The sequence below is a fragment of the Equus caballus genome, chromosome 2, assembly GCF_041296265.1.
Source record: "Equus caballus isolate H_3958 breed thoroughbred chromosome 2, TB-T2T, whole genome shotgun sequence".
NCBI lineage: Eukaryota > Metazoa > Chordata > Mammalia > Perissodactyla > Equidae > Equus > Equus caballus.
The window spans coordinates 82737501-82759362 of NC_091685.1; the positions used below are offsets into that span (position 1 = coordinate 82737501).

The 21862-nt window shown below is 33.8% G+C and overlaps 1 protein-coding gene across 8 annotated transcripts in view; it reads right to left on the reverse strand.

The window, feature by feature from the left end:
• GRIA2 (glutamate ionotropic receptor AMPA type subunit 2) overlaps positions 1 to 21862 on the reverse strand; it is a 143736-nt gene that overhangs the window by 5700 nt on the left and 116174 nt on the right. For all 8 annotated transcript variants that reach the window (XR_011430172.1, XM_023626768.2, XM_023626774.2 and 5 more), the window contains 2 exon segments: positions 18132 to 18330; positions 169 to 416 (listed from right to left, as the gene is read on the reverse strand). Coding sequence is in view for 7 of the 8 variants with exons in the window: in XM_023626768.2 (XP_023482536.1) it covers positions 169 to 416; positions 18132 to 18330 (447 nt within the window). In the remaining variant the exon portion in view is untranslated.

Genomic DNA, 21862 nt, shown 5'->3' on the forward strand with positions numbered 1-21862 from the left:
ATAAAGTGGTATCTAAATGTTTAAAAACATTCAGAAACTTTTTGGTCATTTTTGTGATTGTGAGTTACCTCATATCCGTATACAAACCGTAAGACAGTCTTAAAGATACATCAGGGTAGGTGGGATACTATAACAACATTTAGCATATTGTTATACTATTCCACCCACCTTAATGAGGATCCTTTAGGTGTTGCGATGCCATAGCCTTTGGAATCCAGGTTTCCACCAACTTTCATGGTGTCGCAAGGCTTCCTCTGCTCGATGTACTCATTCATCGTGGACTCCAGCAAGTAAGCATATTTCCCTTTGGATTTCCGGACTCTAGCTACCCCTTCGGCTGTAGTCCTCACAAACACAGAGGGCTCTGCACTTCTCATGTAGGTCCACATTTTATCAAACACTGCAATTTTAGATCTCTGCAGAAAAAGTAAGACGCCAGAGAGAGTTAAGAGATGGCCCCAAAAGTTTTTGACAAAACACAAAGGAAGGTAATACTTTTCAAAACTCCCAGAGTTGGTACATAGAATTTGGACAAGTCTCCACTTCTAATATTTCGTCCTTCATAACTCTGTCATTATGTCAAATAAATTCTGTTTCTATTTCTAAGGACTTCATATGTCATTTTGTCATGGCACATTTTTGCTGTAAACAAAATACTATGCACTCAAGAAGTAATCTGAAATAGTCACACTGCAAAATAAGTTGAAAAATACGCTACATTAACTCTAGGAATAATTCAACTTAAGACACAGACAAAAGGATTTCTTCACTGCTAAAATCCTAAAGGATCTATTCTTAATTATTGGCAGAACAGGAGTCTGTATAATGTTAATTAGTTGAGTATATAAGTGGTAAGATCCTAATGTAATGACCATTATCTAAGGAATAAACAAAATAATGCTGGAAGCCTCTATTAGATAATGACTCAAATGCTTCTAGAATAACATTGATTTTTCAAAGAAATATACTTTGGGCATTGACATTTTCTTTTAATTAAACAGAAAATTTTCATTTTTAATATTTAAATTGTAATATACTGTTTATTAGAATACATACTTGAAAAAAATCACATTCTTATGAATGACAGATATAAAAGAAAGAAGGACTAATTGCAGTAGTATAACAGAGGATGTTTATCATAAAAATTGACTCAAGAGCAAAGATAGACATCAAAAGAGTCATTTCATATTTTATTCAGAGTGAAAAAGAAAGCTGAGCATAGAGTTGGAAAGTCATAGCATTTGAATGTCTGCTTATTTTTCTATTTTCAATTTTCTCAACTGACTTGAATCTCTCTTGGGAAGGTGCCTCTGAATAACTCCTTTTATTATTCTAATAGAGGAGGTTTGAAATGGAACCTTGAAACTGAAAACTTGCTTTTAAGATTCATGAGGTTTGGGGACTTTTTGTTTGTTTGCTCTTTAGTCTAAGGAATTGTAAAAATATAACCTTTATCTTAGAGAAAGCAAAGATAAATTGATTCATTATAAGCAGATATAATGTAAGTCCAAATTTGTTTAGAATGCTGCCCTAGGGTTTAGGAATTAGGACAGCTTTACATATACATAAAAAACATTCTATTTTGGTGAAAATCCAAGGTCCAGTGTAAATAAAGTAGCAAGCAGGCTTGTATCACTGAAGTTTATAATACACGTAACAGAGAGAGGTGCTCAGACATCCATCACATGTCTTCGTTGTCTCTATCTGAATAGGAACTGCGATATTGAGACAGCCCATGGACCATGTCAGCCCAGTGGTCTATGCTGTGAGAAGACACAGATGGCCTCCCAAAAAGATACTTTCACCTAAATTTATAAAAGTTCTTTGCTTATTAATAACATTTCTATCATCTAATAATTTATCTAAACCACTCTTAAACCTATTTCCATTTCTAAAATATGCGCCTTCTTGAGATAACAGATTGAAACTTCATTACTTAGTGAGTTAGGCTTCTTCTCTCATAAAAAGCACATCTATGAGAGTGAAAGCTCCACCGGGACCCCAATGAGGGAAATTTTATCTTCATGACCCTCATAGTGTCTTGCACAGTTTCTTGCATGTAAATAGTTCATAATTAATATATGCAAATTGAATATTCGGACAATTGGTCAGGACATTTTTGCTTTCTCTGCATCTTTGCCTATTGTAGACTTTTATACTGTTTTTTCTCCGTATTCTGCCCTCACATTCTCTACCAAATTGAAAGATGCTACAATATTTGAATTTGATTATATATCATGCAATCTTATTAAACTTCCACATCTTTTTTGTAATGTGAATTCCTACAAAAACAGATGGTATCAAAATGTTTTGCAACAAAATCATAAGCTGGTAAATAAGAGTTCAAAATAAAATTACACAATAATTTTTATCAAATCATCCATTAAACATGTCAATTATTCCAACTTTGAAATATAAATTTGGGGGCATTAAAATACTACATAGAATTCTTCATAAATATGGACGCCCTTTGAGAAGATCCAAAAATTAGCAACAAAGTAAAAGGAAAAACACAGATTAAAATCAAGATGACTTCTCTTTAAAGACTAAATTTTTGAGGGGACATTTAAATTACTTGAGTCATGTCAAAGGTTATATTCATTAAGTGAAGAGAAACTTCACTATTCCTGTTTCACTCATTTCCCAGTTGGTTTAAAGATATTTCTCAATGTATAAATAGAATAGTTTTTTCCAAGGGATAAAGGATTTTAAAATGCAATCTAGAAAAAAAATGTACACAGCTGTAGTGTTTTAACCGACCTATTCAATATCTGTCTTTGTGATTCTGAATCATTTGGAAGATATACAAGTTCTCATATGTTAATCTAGACATACAAGTCCTATAAAGTGAAATCAGTCACTCTTTACAATCGGGCTTCACGTGTATTACAACATGGCTTTTTATTAACTAAGCAGGATTTTATGATGTAATTGTGGATTAATGAAATCTATAAATTATCCAAGATCTTAAAACACACATTGATGATACTACATAAAGCTGAAAGTAATTTCTTTCATATGTTAGAATTTCCGAAAGATATAAATTTTGCCCCAGTGAGTTCATTCGTCTCTCACTTGTTAGTTTACTGTTTACTTTTTTAACAAAGTTAATGAATATTTTCACAGAAAATAACTGTGTAAAATTGTAATATCTACTTAAAGAGAAAATATGTCCATTGCCTAGCAGTGTTGGCGAAAGTTTCATATAAACTAAACACGACTGATATAATTGTATCTAAGAAAAAGATGGCTTCCTTTTCTGTGAAAGAAGGCAATAGTCATTTTAATTTAGCTTTATTTCTTCTTCATATACAGTAATACAGGCATTAATTTTTATACCAGCCAAATAAGTATTTTCCCCTTTAAGAAAATAATGACTTTTTAAAGGAAATAATTATAATTCTTATGAAACATACACGCTTATTCAAGAATTAGTAGGAAATACAGGGGCTGCAATGCAGACATTCTTCACCATTTAGTCTATTAATTCTTATACAGTCCACTGTCAAAAAAAATCGTGTTTACCCACTAACTTCTAAAAAAAATATCAAAATACCTTCTCACAACATCAGTGGAACATTTTTTGCTAGAATGGGGGTTCTAACTGATTTCCAAATACAAATGAGGTCCAAAAGACCTGAATAGAAATTTCCAGATGCCTGACATGACTTTACACCAGGAGTGCATTTACAGAGTTTTTAGAACTCTGCTCCCCATCGTGACAAACTCTAGATCTCACTTCTACTTCAAACATGAATAGAGACACTTTCATGAAAACCTCTCCTCTTTTCTACAATGTCTGAGGTAGTTATAACAATTACTAAGAAGATAACTTTATTTGTGAGTAGAACTTGAGCTAAAGCCTCCTAAATGTAAAGATTAGAGTGTCACAGTGTGAATAAATAACCTATATTTTCTAGTCCATTTGATTGAAATTCTATAAAAAAGCTATTAAAGACAAACGATAGTTTTCCTTCAGGATTTCACCCTTTGTCCTGATTCTTTAGCCTTTCTGTGGAACTCATAGCATGCCCCATTGCTTCATTATGGATGTCAGCAGGAATTCAAACTGTCCCTGGAAACCACTAGAGTTGGCAGATGAAAAAGAATTTTCCATAGGTCTTGTTCTATTATTGTTTGCTGTTCACAAATCTGCAATCCCTCCAGAAAAGCTTGTGTGTTTCTGAGTTACAGTCACTTACTCGAGATCAGAATTTTAAAAATTTGCTACTATACATTGGAATTTTAATTTTTAATAGTAGGGTTCTCTCCCCAAGTGAGTGTATCTGTTGTCCATTTTCTATTTAGATGCAATTTCCAACATAAACAACATACAGTTGAAATTAATCAAAGGAATCGATATTTTAAATTGTGTTCCTTGTCGCTTTCTGTATTGTGCATCATTAGAAGTCTTCAACATCTCTTTGAAAGAAGTTAAAATAATATTGACTTTTAAAGCTTCATCTTCAATAGTTTGCATAGCTATGTATATTAAACATCAGTGGTGTTTAAATGTAAAAAACTGTAAAATTATTTTTGCAAAATGATTACAAAACAGGTTGTAGTAGGAGAAAAGCATGTAGCTTTAGTACACAGTCTGGACAGAAGTTAAGAAGTCAGTGAAGGAAAGAACAGAGTGGTTAGAGAAATAGAATGTATAAGAAAGCATTGGGGTTTCAGGAACCAAAGGAGAAAGAAGTATCAGAGGAATTTGCACAACAGTATTAAATGCAGCACAGTTCTTACAAAGCAGGAAAATACGTACAAGACATTTCCATTTGGCTAGACGGGCATTAAGTGACCCTTTTAGGAAGGCAATTTTCACAGTTATAAGGGAGATTGGATTTGAAAGAACGAAGGAGAAAGTGGCCAGAATGGAAAAAAGTAGACTCTAGGCTAGGAAACAAATTTATAAATTTATCAGTTAAAGGAAAGGAAGAAGAGAAATAGAGATAAAGGAGAGCACTGTTAGAAGGACTTTTCAAACTTAAGGCAAATCTGAGCCTAGATTGAAAGCTAGGGAGAAGGAGCCTGCGGCAATAGAAAGACTAAAGACATTATTAAGGTATAAGTTTTAGAGCAACATCTTTGATAATTGAAAGAGACGTCAAAGACCCAAATGGAGGTGTTAGCTTTACAGAAACAGGGATAACTATTCCTCTGACACTGGGAGAATAAATCCCTGAGGATAAGAATAGAATTCTGTTGGTAAATGGAAGAGCCAAATCTACTTCCATGCTTTGTCCAATACTGGAAGTGTTTTAGTTTTAATGGGATTCTCCCAATAAAAATCACTTTCGTTAATGAGAATTTTGAAATAGATCATTAATTATCTTTTCAACATACTTGAAAAGTTTTTGAATTAGGTTACTTACAAGGGAGCAAAATACCTAAAAGATAGGTCTATCTTGTTCCCATTGCAGGGGCTTTAATTGCTACACTTATGACAGGCTTTGGTATGTGGTAGTCACAAAGCCAAGAAAAATTACATTTACATTCCAATACACAAATTCATTTTTAAGGGTATGAGCTGAGAATGAGCTCTAAAACACAGATAAAAACAATACAATAATGAAAACATACAAAAGGGCTTTGAAACTTGGTTCTTATTTCTAATTTGAAACTAGTTTTTCTCTTCATTTGCCAACAATAGTATCACAAAAATGGAAGAAATAATAAGAAAAGTAAGAAAACCCAAAAGGTGTTTAGTATTTCAAGTGCAATTATGTCTGATAAAATCCCTAGACCTCTTCTGAGTCTTTTTAAATCACTTTCGTAAATAAAAGTTTATCTCATCATACGAAAAAGGTAAAAGACTATTTACTTTAAAGTTTTTCTTTAAGTTTAAAAAGAAGCTCATTACTTTCCCTGATGGAAAAAAGACTTCCACAGTGCAAATGAACAGAAGGGAAAATTAGGAAGTTGTGGTGTACCAATAAGGATTTTCAGAGAGCTTAATTCCATCAATTTAACACTTCTTACTTAGCATATGGCTAGAAAACATGAGTTTTTGCTCATATAATGATTTTCTTTTACACAATCAAAAAGTACATTTACTTCATGTAAAAAATTAATAGTAAATATTTTAATGAAGTCAATAAAAATATTTTCTTAGACATTCCTCTGATCATTCCTTAGCTTTATTCAGATTTGATGTTTAATACCATAATTCTTTGGATTTAAAGTAAAAAAAAATATTCAAATTGTTGATTCCATGAAGTCATGAATCAAGTCAGTGGAAAATATTTTTGGAATCATTAAAATCAGATGTATGAGGTAATTAAAAACATTTTATATGAAATCTCACAATATGTTTTTCTCCTTTTTTATTAAAATGTAATATAGCTAATTTATAAAGGATTACAGTTTTTAAAGTATTTTACAGAAATGTGGTTTGATTTGTTTGTTTTCATGAGGATTTTTCTATATGATTAATCTATCATTTTAAATAAAACCAATTCTCCAATAATATTAACAAGGCTCACATTAAACTGTGTTTCTAGCAGTAAACTGGTGCGATTTCTCAGCTTCTTAAAGATTGAAATGGTATTCATGAAAGATTTTAACAGCTTAACAGCTAACAGTTTTCAAATTAGCACTAGGTTAGCACTAGAATGGACCTAAAAATCACTTAGTATATTCCAAGCCATTTGTTTTAGGAGCAAAAGTCAGAAAGATTTCATACTTGCCTAAGCTAGCATAGTTTGTTAGCCTCTAGAAGAATCAGGAATAAGATCTGGATACCCAAATCTTCAATACATGTATACACACACTAAACCACAAAAATACACAAGCATAGCATTTAGATAAACAATTTTCTATTGAAAGAAAAAGCCACTTGACAATATTATAAAATTTAGAGAAATTCAGTTAAATATTTGTGTATGTTGTTGATTAGTAAACTGAGGCTTACGTAGATTTCTTGCAGCATTTGAATCAACCGAAAGTAAGGCTAAGTTACATCTCAGAGCTCTCTTTGGCATTTGAAAATTACTTTCAAATGTGAAAAATAGAGGTTAATGTACTTATTATTAATAGAATCATATCCTTCTGATAATTTTCTGCTTGGAAAACAATATCTTTAAAGTTTAAAATGTGATTGTCATTTCCATATGCTTTCATTCCCTTACGAATGGTAAAGGATATCAATAATGAATGTCCTACTAACTATGTCTTATGTATTGACTACATGTGCACACATATGCATCAACGTGATGTGATAATGTGAGAGGAGGAGCAAATGACCCCCTATGATCATATCTTTTATGTTTTAATAGAGTTACTCATTTGACTCATTCAAGGTCTATCGTGAACAAAGAATGTCTTGAGTATCATCAACGTATTTGACAAAATATCTCATATTATCCTTGTGGATTAGATGGAAAATTAGGGTTACCAGAATTAGGTGGGCTTATGTTTAAAATATCAATCACATCCAAAGAGTATTGGTTATTATTTATTAACATGCCAATGCTGACTTAAAGGGAAAGTTTTGTTATACCACTAATTCCATACATAGCCCCATTGTGTTCAGTATTTTGGTCAATTTAGATGAAGATATAACTGGCAAATGCTTCAAAGTCACAGATATTTTTATGATAGATAATAGAACCAATATTTCAATTTTATGAGCTGGGACAAATAAGCCAAAAACCAAGGTGAAATTTAACAGGGATGAATGCAAAACCTGGCATATGGCTTCAATCAATTTCATATTCACAGAATGAAAGACATGAGGTTTACCACAATTCATATTAAACCTCCCTGGGTTTTCAATAAACAACAACTTTAGGGCAAGCTATTAATGTGATGCAGTTACTACCAAAGCTAACAAAATTGAAGGTTTTAAATGGAATTACAGAGTCCAGATAACAAAGTTGTAATTTCAAATACCTTAAGGGTCAAGCAGGAAATATGAGTGAAACAAACAGGAATGGGCTAACAAAATGATAAGACTGTAGTGGCTGGAGAGTACATTCTCTAGTTAAGGTCATTTTTTTTTCTTTCTTTATTTTTCTTAATGTAAACACTGTGTTGCCTGAAGAACACAAGTGTCCAAGTTGAAATTGGACTGAAATCCAAATTTTCAGATACTGGTTAAGATCCTCTAGAGTTAGACCAAGTCATACCCCATATCTAGACACCACACTTGAAGAATTACACTATAAAACCTACATTTAAAACACATATAGATCAGGATGAAGGGTTTGAAAACATAATTTAATAAATAATGTTTGAGATGATTCAGAATTCTTAGGCTAGGTGTTGAGACAATTTAAGGAAGAGATGATAGGTATTTTTAGGTATTTGATGCATTTGTCATATGAAAAACAAAGCAATTACTAAAGTCAGAATTAGGACCAATGAATGAAAATACTTAAGAGGAAAGCTTTAGTTTCAAAGAACTTTCTGAAAACTATAAAAAGAAAAACTGTAATAAAATAGAATTGAATGTTAAGAAGAGTGGCAAGTTAACATTCGGAAAGCATATTCAAGAATAGTTTGGATGGTTAATTCCTCATAAATGTCATAATATTCCCAAAATGAACAGAATTTGAGAGGTAACCCAAGCCCTATGTTTAAAGATGAGAATGCTGATGCCATCAGAGATCACCAGATAGCAAAAGGAACTTATCTGCAATGTGAGAGTTTGCTTCTAAAACATTTGAGCTTCTTTATCCAACCTCAACAACACATCTATAGGAATAGGGCATTTAAGTGTGGATTTTTTTAAGCAATCAAAAGAGGTATGCAATTATGGGCATACCTTTAGTAGTCTTATGGGTGCTCACATGTATGTGACAAACCACATTTCTCTTGCAGTTTTGAAAATTCTCTTCGTTTTTGATATTTGAGAATTTGATTATAATATTTCTCAGTGTACGCTTCTTTGGGTTCCTCCTATTTAGGATTCTTTATGTTTCATGAACCTGGATGTCCATTTCTGCCCCAAGATTTGGGAAGTTTTTGGCTATTATTTCTTTAAATAAACTTTCTGCCACTTTCTCTCTCTCTTCTCCTTCTGGGACTCCCATAATGTGTATACTGGTCCTCTTGATGGTATCTCACGGGTCCTTTAGGGTGTCTTCACTCATTCTCATTTTTTTTTTTTTCGCTCCTCTATTTGGATAATTTCAAATGATTTGACTTAAGTTTTCTGATTCTTCCTTCTGCTTAATAGAGTCTGATGGTGAATCCCTCTAGTAAACTTTTCAATTCAATCATTGTATTCTTTATTTCCAAAATTTGTTTGGTTCTTTTTTATATTTTCTATTTCTTTCTTGATATTCTTGGTTTGCTCATGCATCATTTTCCTGAGTTCCTTGAGCATCTTTGTGACAGTTATTTGGAATTCTTTGTCAGGTAATTCCTGTAGCTCCATTTTTTTTTTTTTTTTTTTTAGTGTTGCTTTCTGGAGATTGTTTTTCCTTTGATTTTTCTGTTTTTTCATATGGCTTGTAAATTTGTGTTGGGATCTCTGCATTTTTAAAAACAGCCATCTTTCCTAGTCTTTATGGACTGGCTTCAAATAGGGAAAGACCTTCACCAATCAGCTCAGTTAAACACTCTGAAGGCCTCTCAAACCTTTTCTGTGAATGTGTCTTCTTTGGTGTATTTTTTTTGTGTGTATAAATTCCCAATTGGATGGATTTGCCAGGATTTTTTTTCAGGAGCTTATAATCTCTTGCTCCCTTTGGTGTTTGTCTCCAGTACTGCAGGTTCTCTGGACCTGGCATAAGCCACTCAGCTCTCTTGTTCCCAGTAGCCCCCAAGTTTGAAGAGTATGCTGGGTCCCATCAGCACCCCAAGTCAGGCAAGATAGAGACCAGTCCCTTGGGAAGCCCACCAAAACCTGGAACATTGAAAGCATGCTCCACTCTTCTCTTCCCTCCACCAAGGGAGTTTCCCCAAACTGTATTGGACTTTGTCTGTGTACCACAGGTCCTTTGGAGCAGTAGCAAGCTGTCCAGCTCTCTTTTGTTCTCAGCAACTCCCAGGCATCTAGCATATGTTGGATCCCATCAGTGCTCTGAGAGAGGTGAGACAGAAACCAGTTCCTCAGGCAGCCTGCCAAAAAGCCAAAGCATTGAACCCACACTCCAAGTTTTCCCTCCCCGGAGGGAAGCTAGGAGTTGAAAGGTTTCTCCAACTTTTCTGCACTGAGCTGGAGGGGAGGGTCTATGGTGAGTGAGTGTGTGCTAGTCCAAAACTTTGCCTTTGTTCTTAGCGCTCCCAAACCTGGTGCCCTTTTTGTCAGTGCTTAGATTCAGGCAAAATAGAAACCAGTTCCTCTGAAAAGTCTGAATGTGGACATACAATCCAGTCTTGTCTTTCTTTCCTCAGGAAGAAGTTAAGAAATGCGTGTTTCCTCCCAATTGCAGTGTGCTGTGTCAGAGGAGGGTCTAAGGTGAGTGAGTGCCATGAATTTTCCTACAGGGTTTCATGTCGCTGGTTTCACAGTCACTTAGTATGTAAGAGGTTATTAACTGGTTTCTGGATTTCTCACTAAAAGAATTTATCATCTTGTTGTTGTTGAGTCAGTGTCTCTGTGGGAAGCAGCACACCTAGGGCTTCCTATTCCACCATCTTGCTGACATCACCCCTCTGACTCTGTTTCTTTAAATCAATCTTAAATACCATTTTTTGGGATCCTGCTTGATTTTTTCAATTGGCATTTTCTCTCTAAAATCTCATTTCTCTATGAAAATAAGCAGCCACCTTTACTAGCAACTTGGTTTTATTTTTTGGTGAGGATGATTGGCCCTGAGCTAAAATCCATTGCCAATCTTCCTCTTTTTGCTTGAGGAAGATTGTCCCTGAGCTACCATCTGTGCCAATCTTCCTCTATTTTGTATGTGGGATGCTGTCACAGTACGGCTTGATGAGCGGTGTGTGGGTCGCACCTGGGATCCAAACCCGTGAACCCTGGGCTGCCGAAGCAGAGTGCGCAAACTTAACCACCATGCCACCAGGCTGGCCCCGCAACTTGCTTTTGATAATTCAATATGATATGGAGCAAAATTAAATTCTGGAAACATAAACTGTAAATTACTGTAGTACTGTTTTCCTTCAAATATCATGTCTAGTTAAACAATTCTCAAAACTTTACCAACAATAGTTATATTTAGTTCAGATTTTGATTCCAGTATATTTAAGTGATTGTACATTTCTATTTCTCTTCTCTACAGAGCTCAGGGATTGTGTTTATTACCATGGCAACTAGTTAAAAACATCCAATAAAGACAGGCATGATGATTTTTTTACTTAAACACAAAAATAAATGAATTGACCACTAAGTCATCTAAAGTACCTGTACAGGTTTATACTCATATTCATCTTCTCTGAAGCATCAAAGAGTTTTCAAATGAGAGACTAATCTCAAATTTCCTCTAATGTCTGAACCTTTTCTGCTAGAATAATTGTCCTCATGATCTGATGGTAGTGTGAAAAGGAGGATTTTCTCTTTAATATGGACAATAATACAAAGTCTCCTGTAATCTGATTAGAGTCAAGTTATCCATACAGTGGATAATGTGAGCTCTCGTCTCCTCTTTGTATCACAAGCCTGGTCTCTCAATAAAATGAGAAGATGGAGAGCACACTGACATTTGCTGAGCATTGCCATGGAAAGAGCAGAATGACCAAAATAACATATTTACCCTGGGAGAAGCTACCACTTTGCACAATAATCATAATTCAGCAAGTAGACACACCCTTTTCTTTCTCTTTCAATAGCACTTTGATCACAGAAAACACAATTCAGTATGGTCTCTCACACATTTATTTATATTCCCATGAACTTGGGAACTACTAAATGAACTACAAGGTCTTTAAACTGAACACTAATTTTTAAAGAAAACATTGGCAAGATCTTCTAAAATTTTGACCTTTCCTATGCTGTTAAACCAGCTACGTTTCGCTGAAATGAGAGAATTCAGGCTTTCCCCAGGCAGCTTAGGCTAAACGTAGCCTTAAAGTCTATAAGAAGTGAATATGGTCCTCAGATGTTTTGCGGAATAAGAAAAATTAAAATATCAGAGAAAGAAAAACTGCCAACCAGAGAGGAAATGATTTCAGCTTATCTTGGATCATTTAGAGAAGCCTAGGGCATGCTGAGCTGTCAGCTATTCACATTGTTATGCAATAATCAAGCTCCCCCAAAAAACTAGGGAAGAAAAATTTGTAATAATATGACTAACTGTGCCATGAGTGATGCACAACATATCCATACAGTGCTGTTTATTGTTAATTTATTCACAATCAGCATGTATTTAGTATTTTAGAAACTATTTAAATAGTTAAGCATGAGTGAAAAGTCAATAAAGGGTCTATTTTTATATTGGTAACTTTCTACATATATAAACATACATATGGTTATACTCACTTCATCTCCAAAATATTTGAAAGATATAACATGTATGCGTATTCGTATATAGAAAGCTAGAAGTATATATACATAGGTTCATAAATACAAAACTAGACGTATATGTAGATATTTCTATCTGCATAGAAATAGGTGATATATAGAAAACTGTGGCATAGATATCATTAGCTATACCAGAAATAATGACATAAGTATGAAGAACCAACACAAATTAGTGAAATCTGTTCTATAAAATGTTAATAAAGAAATCATGCTGTATTATTGCTAAACGCAAGCAGTAAGTGGAACAAGATGTATCTTTAATGAAACAGCACTTGATTTAGTTCTACAGAGAAGCTGTTTTAGTGGCTCAAACATTTTTATTTGTAAATATATTTCAATCGATGCTTTTATATGTAAATACAAATAGGTGTATCTTACCCCCCAGAAGGAGTTGAAAAAAGGTTGCTGCCTTTAAAAGGATAATCTAAATTACTATAATTCTCTGGTAACTCTGAGTATTATATAGTAAGTCGTATATATATGATCATACCATATGATCATAAATCATATACAGTCATGTGTTGCTTAAAGACAGGAATTCATCCTGAGAAATTCGTCTTTACGCCATTTCATCATTTTGCGAACATCATAGAGTGTACTTTACACAAACCTAGATAGTATAGCCTCCTGTACACCTAGGCTATATGGTACTAATTTTAAGGACCATTGTATGTGCAGTCCATCATTGATAGAAATGTTGTTATGTAGTGCATGACTGTATATAAAAGGAAAATTTCAAACTAGTCCTTTCACTCAGGTAAGGAACATTTGCCTTAATACTATTTATCTATACTATTTGTGAGCTCTGCGGAAAGTCTACAATGCTGGGTCACAACAGTATAGTTTCATGGATTATTATCAGACTAAATTTATCTTCTGAGAATGGAATAATTAACTTCATTAAATAAGAAGGGGAATACCTTTATTTTGACAATGTTTTAGGATCTCTTCCTTCCAACGTCAGCATAATTGAAGCAGACCACTTGTTCATAAGATACGCTCTGTCCCTCATCCTCTCTTCTCTTCCAGAGAAGAGAACCAGAAGAAATAAACAGACTGCAGTGTGGGGGATTTAGGACAGGCAGGAAGAAGTATTTCCTATTTGCAAGTTAAAAATTGCATTTCATGGATTGACAAGCCAATGATAGGTTTATATATAAAGCCATTTCCTATCCCCCAAATCTAAGTTTCTGTAGGAATGTAATGTATATAGATCCTTTAAAATAATTTTCTTGTCAGATTCATCTGTCCTCTTTTACTGAGAAAATAAATTATCAAAATGTGAGTCTAAAAATAGTGGTTTATAATTGAAAGCCTAATTCTTTCTTAATTATAGGTATGCTACAGTGGCGCTATAATTAGGGATGATCAGCAGCTCCAATATGAGTCAGACTCTATCATTCACTGTGTACAAGGATATACATGGGTTCCATAAGCAGAAAACCCTGGAAAATGGATATGCAGGGTCTTTTTCCTCACACCTCTTGGTGGCTACAAGACTGTCCTCCATTTACTGTTTCTCTCTAGCAGAACAAAGTAAATATTTCGTTCATGTTTGTTTTACTGATTATCACTGAAGGAATATCAACATTTTAAGTTAGAAAATTTATAGCTTAAGCTGGAATTCTAAAACTAAAGCATACTCACCAACTTCACTAAAGCAATAGTGATATAACACAGTCGATTATTCGATTATTTACCTGAAATCTGAAAATACTTTAGATTTAAATTGAGCAATTGCGTGACCTCAGGACAAAACAGACGGACCCCTATAAACCAGATGAAACATTCATCTTATAATTTGATATAAGGTGTTTTTATCTCAATAAAGATACACTTTTAGGAAATACTAGTTGATATTAAGACAAAAGACTAGAGGTTCAGAATTCTGAATTGTTTTAAAACTGGCTATTTAATCTCTAAATGGTCTTAAACGAGTTATTTTTCATTCTTTAGCTAGTTCTATATCTTCAAAATTTAGACAATGACCTAACTTCTCAAATCAATTTCTCCAATGACTAAATCCAAAGTTCTTGTGTGATAAAAACAGAAAGTTGGCTTGATAAACTCTGTGATTGTAGAAAATTTAAAGCAATACAAATAATAAAATCTCTAGTCATAAACAACCTAAGACAGAAAAAGCTATCAATAAAGCCAAATTAGGCTATATTAGGGAACACAGGACAACTTTTAGGACTTCAAATATTAGTAAATTGTATAAATGGTAAAAGTTGTTTTTTTCCCAGAGGTAATTAGCTAACTCGGGTCTGAAAGTAAGCATAACAGATGGCCAGAGAACAAAGAATACAATACATGTCTTCAGTCTGGCTTCAGCCTACTCCATCTATATGGCCTTTCCTGGCAAACGAGGCATCACGATAATCAATTTACCAGCTCTCATCCTGTCCTGAATCCACCTTACAGGAACCCCAAACGTGCCTAGAGCTAAAGGATAGTTGAGAGAGAGGATGACCCAAAACGTGTGGTGAATATTAATTTTAAGGATAGAAGCAAGGAGAATTTACTTTACAATACTTTCCACTAGAGCTTAGAAATTCAACCAGACTATAGCTAACAGGCAGATTGTAGTATACCCTAGAATTTATTGGAAAAATGTTAATGAAAATAATTACATTTTACTTTTGTAGTGTCTATGAATCAGCTTCATCTTATTGAATATATTTTAAATAACACTGTATAAAGAGAATCTTTTTTTCAAAAGGGCATCTTATTTAACCTCCATATATTAACGCAATAAACTCAACGTGGAAAGGTATGAGACAGGATGGATACAGCTGAAAAGCCACAGCATCATAGCAAACATTTTTGGGAGTCAAAAGCAAAAATAATGTTGCCCTCACTATTATCATTATGGTATCCAATTGTCAAACGTTAATACAGTTATCAAAATTACTCAAGATTTAGCATCTTTTTTTTTGTTTCGATGAAGATTAGCCCTGAGCTAACTACAGTCAATCCTCCTCTTTTTACTGAGGAAGGCTGGCCCTGAGCTAACATCCATGCCCATCTTCCTCTACTTTATACGTGGGATGCCTACCACAGCATGGCTTTTGCCAAGCAGTGCCATGTCCACACCCAGGATCTGAACTGGCGAACCCTGGGCTGCCCAGAAGCAGAACGTGCAAACTTAACCGCTGCGCCACAGGTCCGGCCCCATAGCAGCATCTTTTTATTTAATGCAACTTCAAGAAACAAAACTTTCGTGTATATAATTTCCCAAATCACAAACATGTCACATATTTCAATGGAGGAATTAACATGGCAAGCTCCTATTCACCTGGGCGATGTGTGCTGTTATGCTAGCTTCCCTTTACTGGTACAAACAGAAAAAATAGTGTGGCTTTTAAGTTCTTTTGAGCCCTTACCCTTCCTTCTCTAGATAAGGAGAAGCTGACTACAAAGCTACAGGCACTGAGACCTAGCCAAAATGGATTCAACAGCTCCTTTCGAAGGAATGTTCAGACCTATAATTCTCTAACATTACATAAGCAAATAGGGAAGTGACCAAAACAAAGCAGGAGAGCAGTGAAATAAATCCAGAGGCCTTTCTTTGCAAGGAAAAACTGAATGGAAAGAACCCTTTAGGAGTAAAAGCTCAGAACATTTATTAGCTGCCTGAATTTGGTCAAATCCCTAAATTTACCTGAGCTTCAGTTTAATAATGCATAGCATGCAAACAAAGATCATAGCCCTGACTATCAGACAGAAATATAGAGAGATTCAAAGAGATCATGTGTAAGCAACTGTTTGGGGAATCTATAGTAATAAAAGTTATCTGTTTGCCTAAATACTCAACATAACTTCTCTATTACTCTAGGGAAGGTAAGCTCCACAATCTTCTAAAGGTAAATGGCACACCACAAATTATGTTGGCAAGTATGTGTATACATATACATAAATTTATATATATATATATATATATAAATAAATAGACTGCACATTGGAACCAGGGTCTCCATGGGGTTAGTGCATTGAAACACAGAAGTAGCAGCAATCTTTGCCCAGAGTCATCTAGCCTTCTCATCTTGTCTCCTGGGGAATGTGAGTGTCCTGACCATGAAATCTTGGCATCTTGGTGATTACAGCACCACGTGATTATGGTGTTTCTATGATTGACTGAGCTGAGGTACCCTGGAAAGCTCTGGGGACATGAATGTGCAGTAGTTGAGAGTAATGGGTACTACTGTTGTCCAGACAAGCTAATGACAGTGACACTCAACAGATGTATAGTTACCAGGAAGAGCGTCTGGAAACAATTAAGATTATTTTAGTCAACACAAGTAGCACTAAATAAACCGTACTATATCAGGTTCCTGCCACACTCACAGATCTCATTTACATCAAGAGGGAGGAATACTAACGAAATAGATAGATGAAATAAAAGCAAACCCTATTGGGACACAAATAACAAAAAATGCTTCAAAAATACACTTCTAATTAAGAACCATGCAATGTTCTAATTTATTTTAATAGATTCATTGCTCTGACCAAGCTAGAGCCCTATGTTACATTAAGAGTATTTATACACATACCACACACACATTCAGAAGGGACAATACATTGTTGTTAGTAGCAAATCTATATTATAACATTCATATGTAGAATTGCATTAAAGTCAAAGTAGCTGTGGACAGATCGACCACACTTCTGCACCTAAATCGCAGCGTGATGGAAGCATCAAGGTCCTGCAGACCACACATGTCCAGGTTATCCTCTGTTATCAGCTGTGATCTGCCCCCTACTATTTTACCTCCCATAATATCTTCAGCCCAACTGAAGTTATTTGGAAAAGACACCAGAGGCAATGTAGTATGAGATGGTCTTCAAATTATAATCTACTACTGCAACTGAAATTTGAAGTCCTCATCCTAATTCTGGAGTAAATTGGCCTAGATCTCACTCAAACAAACTCAGACACATTCAAAGATATTTGTGGATTATCAGAGTTCATCATATGTCATATATATTGTCTTAATACCTAAGTTTATCAGCTGTATTTAAACATTTTAATCAAATGAGTTTTTATATGGAGATAATAGTATAATGAAAGAAAATTATACTAACGTCAGTCCATCGGGCTTGTCCTATAAACAGAGACCATAAGCAACAATATTTTTAAAAAACTAGAATACATTTAATAGAAATTATAATTATGCTACCAATTTTAAAAACCCTTTGTTAGTCTTTTCTTGGAGGGTTTGACAGAAAATTCAGAATTTTCACAGGTGAACATAATCTGTTTCCTGACATAGAGCTAACCTAACTGATTTGAAAGCAAGTTTTCAACTGTAAACTAGTAAGATAGATGGCAGTCATATTTATTTAAAACAAAAATAACACCCTTTTGTTTTAAAAATAATAATTTAAACTTAACTGTACCTTACTTCAATTTTGTTCCAAAAGGACAATCAATTTTTATAAAACTAAGATTTTATTGCAGCATTGTGTTTTTCTCCTAAGGAATTAGGAAACAGAAAATAAATAGAAATACAGCTAGGGATAGGGATATGAAAAGGAGGGGAATAGAGCAAGGTCAAGAACAGATGTAGAGTTAGAGACAGAGATGGAGGTTACTTTCACATGACATCTTTGTATAGACTATAGGAGGGGGCAAGAGGGGATAAGGTTAAAATAGGTGAAATCTTAAGAACAAAATCGGAAGTTACAAAGCAGAATCTCTTACCCTGAAAAACTCTTTAGTGGAGCCAGAGTCTAATGTTCCATAAGCAATTTCTGTTTGCTTAGAAAGATCCTCAGCACTTTCGATGGGAGACACCATCCTCTCTACAGTCAGGAAGGCAGCTAAGTTAGCCGTGTAGGAGGAGATTATGATCAGGGTAAAGAACCACCACACACCTCCAACAATGCGCCCAGAGAGGGATCTAATAACAAGTATGAAATGGATTTGTAAAGTGAAATGAATGACCTAATAAAAAACAAGTTAGCAGTATTATGCAAATATTGACTTACATGGGAATATTTAACTTTATACTTTTCAATACAAATACTAGTTAATGAAACTGGAAATTATTAAACATTCTGGGCAAGGAGTACAGATTAGCTAGATTTGATGAGATACTCAGAGGCCAAAACTTCAGATTCCTGAGACTCTTTCATAGTTATAATGCCCAAATTGTTTACGGTATGAAATCTCATAATGAAACAATTTTAAGAAATGTGCAGATCATTTATCCAACGCTCATTCTACTTTATCCATTTGTGACACATGTAAACATAAACAAGAAAATCTAAGGTTGCCAGTAAAACTCAGAACAATATCGACAGATAAAACCAAACATTAAAAATAAGAGTATGCACCATAGCTGTAGCTTTAAACACTGAAGAAACCCTCCCTTTAGTTCAGCCAATGAAGTTCCAAAACCCTCAAAAAAGGTCCAAAATTTTAGTAGGCTTTTGTGTATGCAAAAACATGGGTTTCAGATACAGTACAGGATAGAAGATGGAAAAAGATGATAATACAAACAAAGGGATGACACAAAATATAATTCTTAATGAACAAAAATCTGATGCTTCAGGCAAGGACTGCTACAACCCTGTTCCTTTGTGCTCCTGCTTAAGAAAAAAAGAAAACTCAAAGAAAACAAATTAGACATTTAAAAGTTTGCCAAAAAAATGCTTGAAATATAATAAAATAACGATATTTCCATGACCATATATTCTTACATAAAATACTTTTCAAAAGCTTAATAGATTTCCAATAATTTACTTTAAACCCTAGGTAGATAAATATAGATATGTAGATATAGAAATATATATATATATATACTGTATTATTTTGAAAGGTTGGGTGGGATTCTACATATAAATGCATTTGAGTAATATTAACAAACCAATATAATAAGTTTTTCTTTTTTGTTAATAACTCTCCTATATCTAACAACTAGACTTGCTACAGCGAAGAGGCAACATTTTGAAAAATTTAAATCACAAAATTTGGCAACTTATGGCTTAAATTAATCTCCTGCCAATTAACAGTAAGAAAGATAGCTTTTGAAAAAACACAAATACTATATCAAATTATTAGGTAATATTTGTAGAATAAACTACTCAAAAAGTCAAGAAAAAGGGGAGAAGCTAATTTAAAAGTAAAGATTTTGTAGATAAAAATATCTGTTGCTAAACGAAAAGTGAAAAAGAGAGAGTGAATGCAATGAAAAACAAAAAGAATATAATTAAGAGTCTTTATCACAGTCTCCAAGAGATGCAAAGAATCAAATAAATATGATAAAATGGAAAAATTTAAACAATTCTCACCTACATTCTGAAAAGGGTATTAAATACATTTTAAATTTGGGAAATCCCTTATGTAGACTCAGCCACTCTCAAAATGTTCACTATTTATTCCATCACCATGGAAGGCATCATTATAAGACATGAACCCCATATTTAAGAGGGCAGATCAGTACCTGCTCAGCTCCCTTAAAACAAGAACTGATTACATGGTAATTGCTTTTGACATTATACATGGCATGTTAATTTGCAATATATTTGAGAATCATTTTTATAATTCCTTCTGTTCCAGTTGTAAAGTAAATACAAGTTAAAGACATGATTTGTTCCTCTACTCCAGTGCTTAAATCAGATTTGATGAGATTAACTATGCCAATTTATTTAAAGTTGTACAAGATATCTCAAAAAGTTTATTAGACTTATGCATCATTCGAAACAGAAAATTCTTGAGCCATGTATTATTTACTTGTAAATGTTTTCAAAGGATTGATTGATGCTTCTAGAAGAGTTCCTGAGAAGTTTTGTGCAGAGCTGCAAATACAATGTCATGTTTTACAGTGGCAGACAAAATGGTTTCTCTAACTGAAAACAAAACTTTCACCTCTCAGCATCTGCACTAAAGGAGCAAATAAATGGACATATTCTAGCACTTCTTTTTAATCTCTATGAAATAATTATTTTAAGAAGGCTATTTTTTTCATTCATTTGAATCCTTTACAGATATTGGGGGAAAAAGAGAACCAAGCAGGAGAATAAAAGTCAACTTTACAGTATTTTGCTTTCATAATGCTTGTGGTTCTAGTCTTCAGAAAACTATAGTTGCACATTCTAAACTTACTTTCAGGCCAATGATCAATTCAATTCAATAAATCATTCAAGATTAAAATTTAAATTTGTCCTATTAATATTAATAATATAGTTCCATATCATATTTTACTGGGAAAGACATGATAAATATCTTTTGAAATATTTAAAGAGCATCTCTAAAGTGATCTGTGCATTTCATGCATTATTATTATTATTGTTTTTAGATACTAAGCTGTCCTAGTGTCTTCTAAACTGGAGTGACCATCATTGCACTCTAAAAAAGATAGTTTGCCTCATTAAAAAAAATCATTAAATTTGCCAATATTACGTAGTGTGTTCAATTTTTAAGGCATGCATAATATAAAGTGAAAGAAATGCATGTTTAAAATGTTTTAATAAAGAGAATTTTGGTCATGTATATTCTGCGGTAACAAAAAAAATCAATTGAGAACAAGCAAAAACTATGCTCTCTGAAATCTATTTATCCTACCAGGAAATAAAAATTATTACATGTGAAATTGTAGTGAGTCATGACTCATGAATAAAGTTAAAAGCACAGGGAAAAGGCCATATTTTAGGAAACAGGCCTGCTGAAAATTAGAAGTTATCTATATGTCATGGCGGACCCTGGGATAACACGGATTATTAAATGTGCCTGTGCTCCAGCCTCTATGTGTAAAGATGTTTTCTGCTCCTTGAGAAGCTCTAGACGTCAAAACATCCCTCAGAGCCATGATATGCATGAGGAGCAGGGCAACCAAACCCGAGGGTCTCTTTGTGGGAACCCAGGTCAATATATCCTACTTGATAAAGAACCTGCATACCCTTCTTCCTACTTATTCAAAAGGCAGACAGTTTATGTCACCCTAGGATAATTGCCTTACATCTCAGGACTAGGGTAACATTATACTTCAGTAGCCTTCTTACCAAAGATGAATCATTTCATTATTATTTATGGACTGGAATATTCTCTGAGATCCCAATATGGTTAGTATCTTCCTTCCTCAATATTAGAAACTTCTCTTTCTATCTTTAACTTAAATCAGATAAAATAAACATAGAGGTAAAACTATGAATCTTATATATTTTTTCAGAGGGCATCATAATTTTATATGTAATATTACATATAATAATTAGCATGTTAGTATATGTTATATATTAAAATTATATATATGCCATCCAAAAGCCATGCAAATACCATTGGCATATATCTAATTCAGTGCAGTTCCATAGAGGAACCACAGGGAGTCTGATGGAAGTAAGATTGTTTAGATCCATATAATTCATAAAATTAATAAAAATAGTAAAAATTAATAAAAATACTCGCTACTATCAGAGAAGTAAGCCATTCATAAT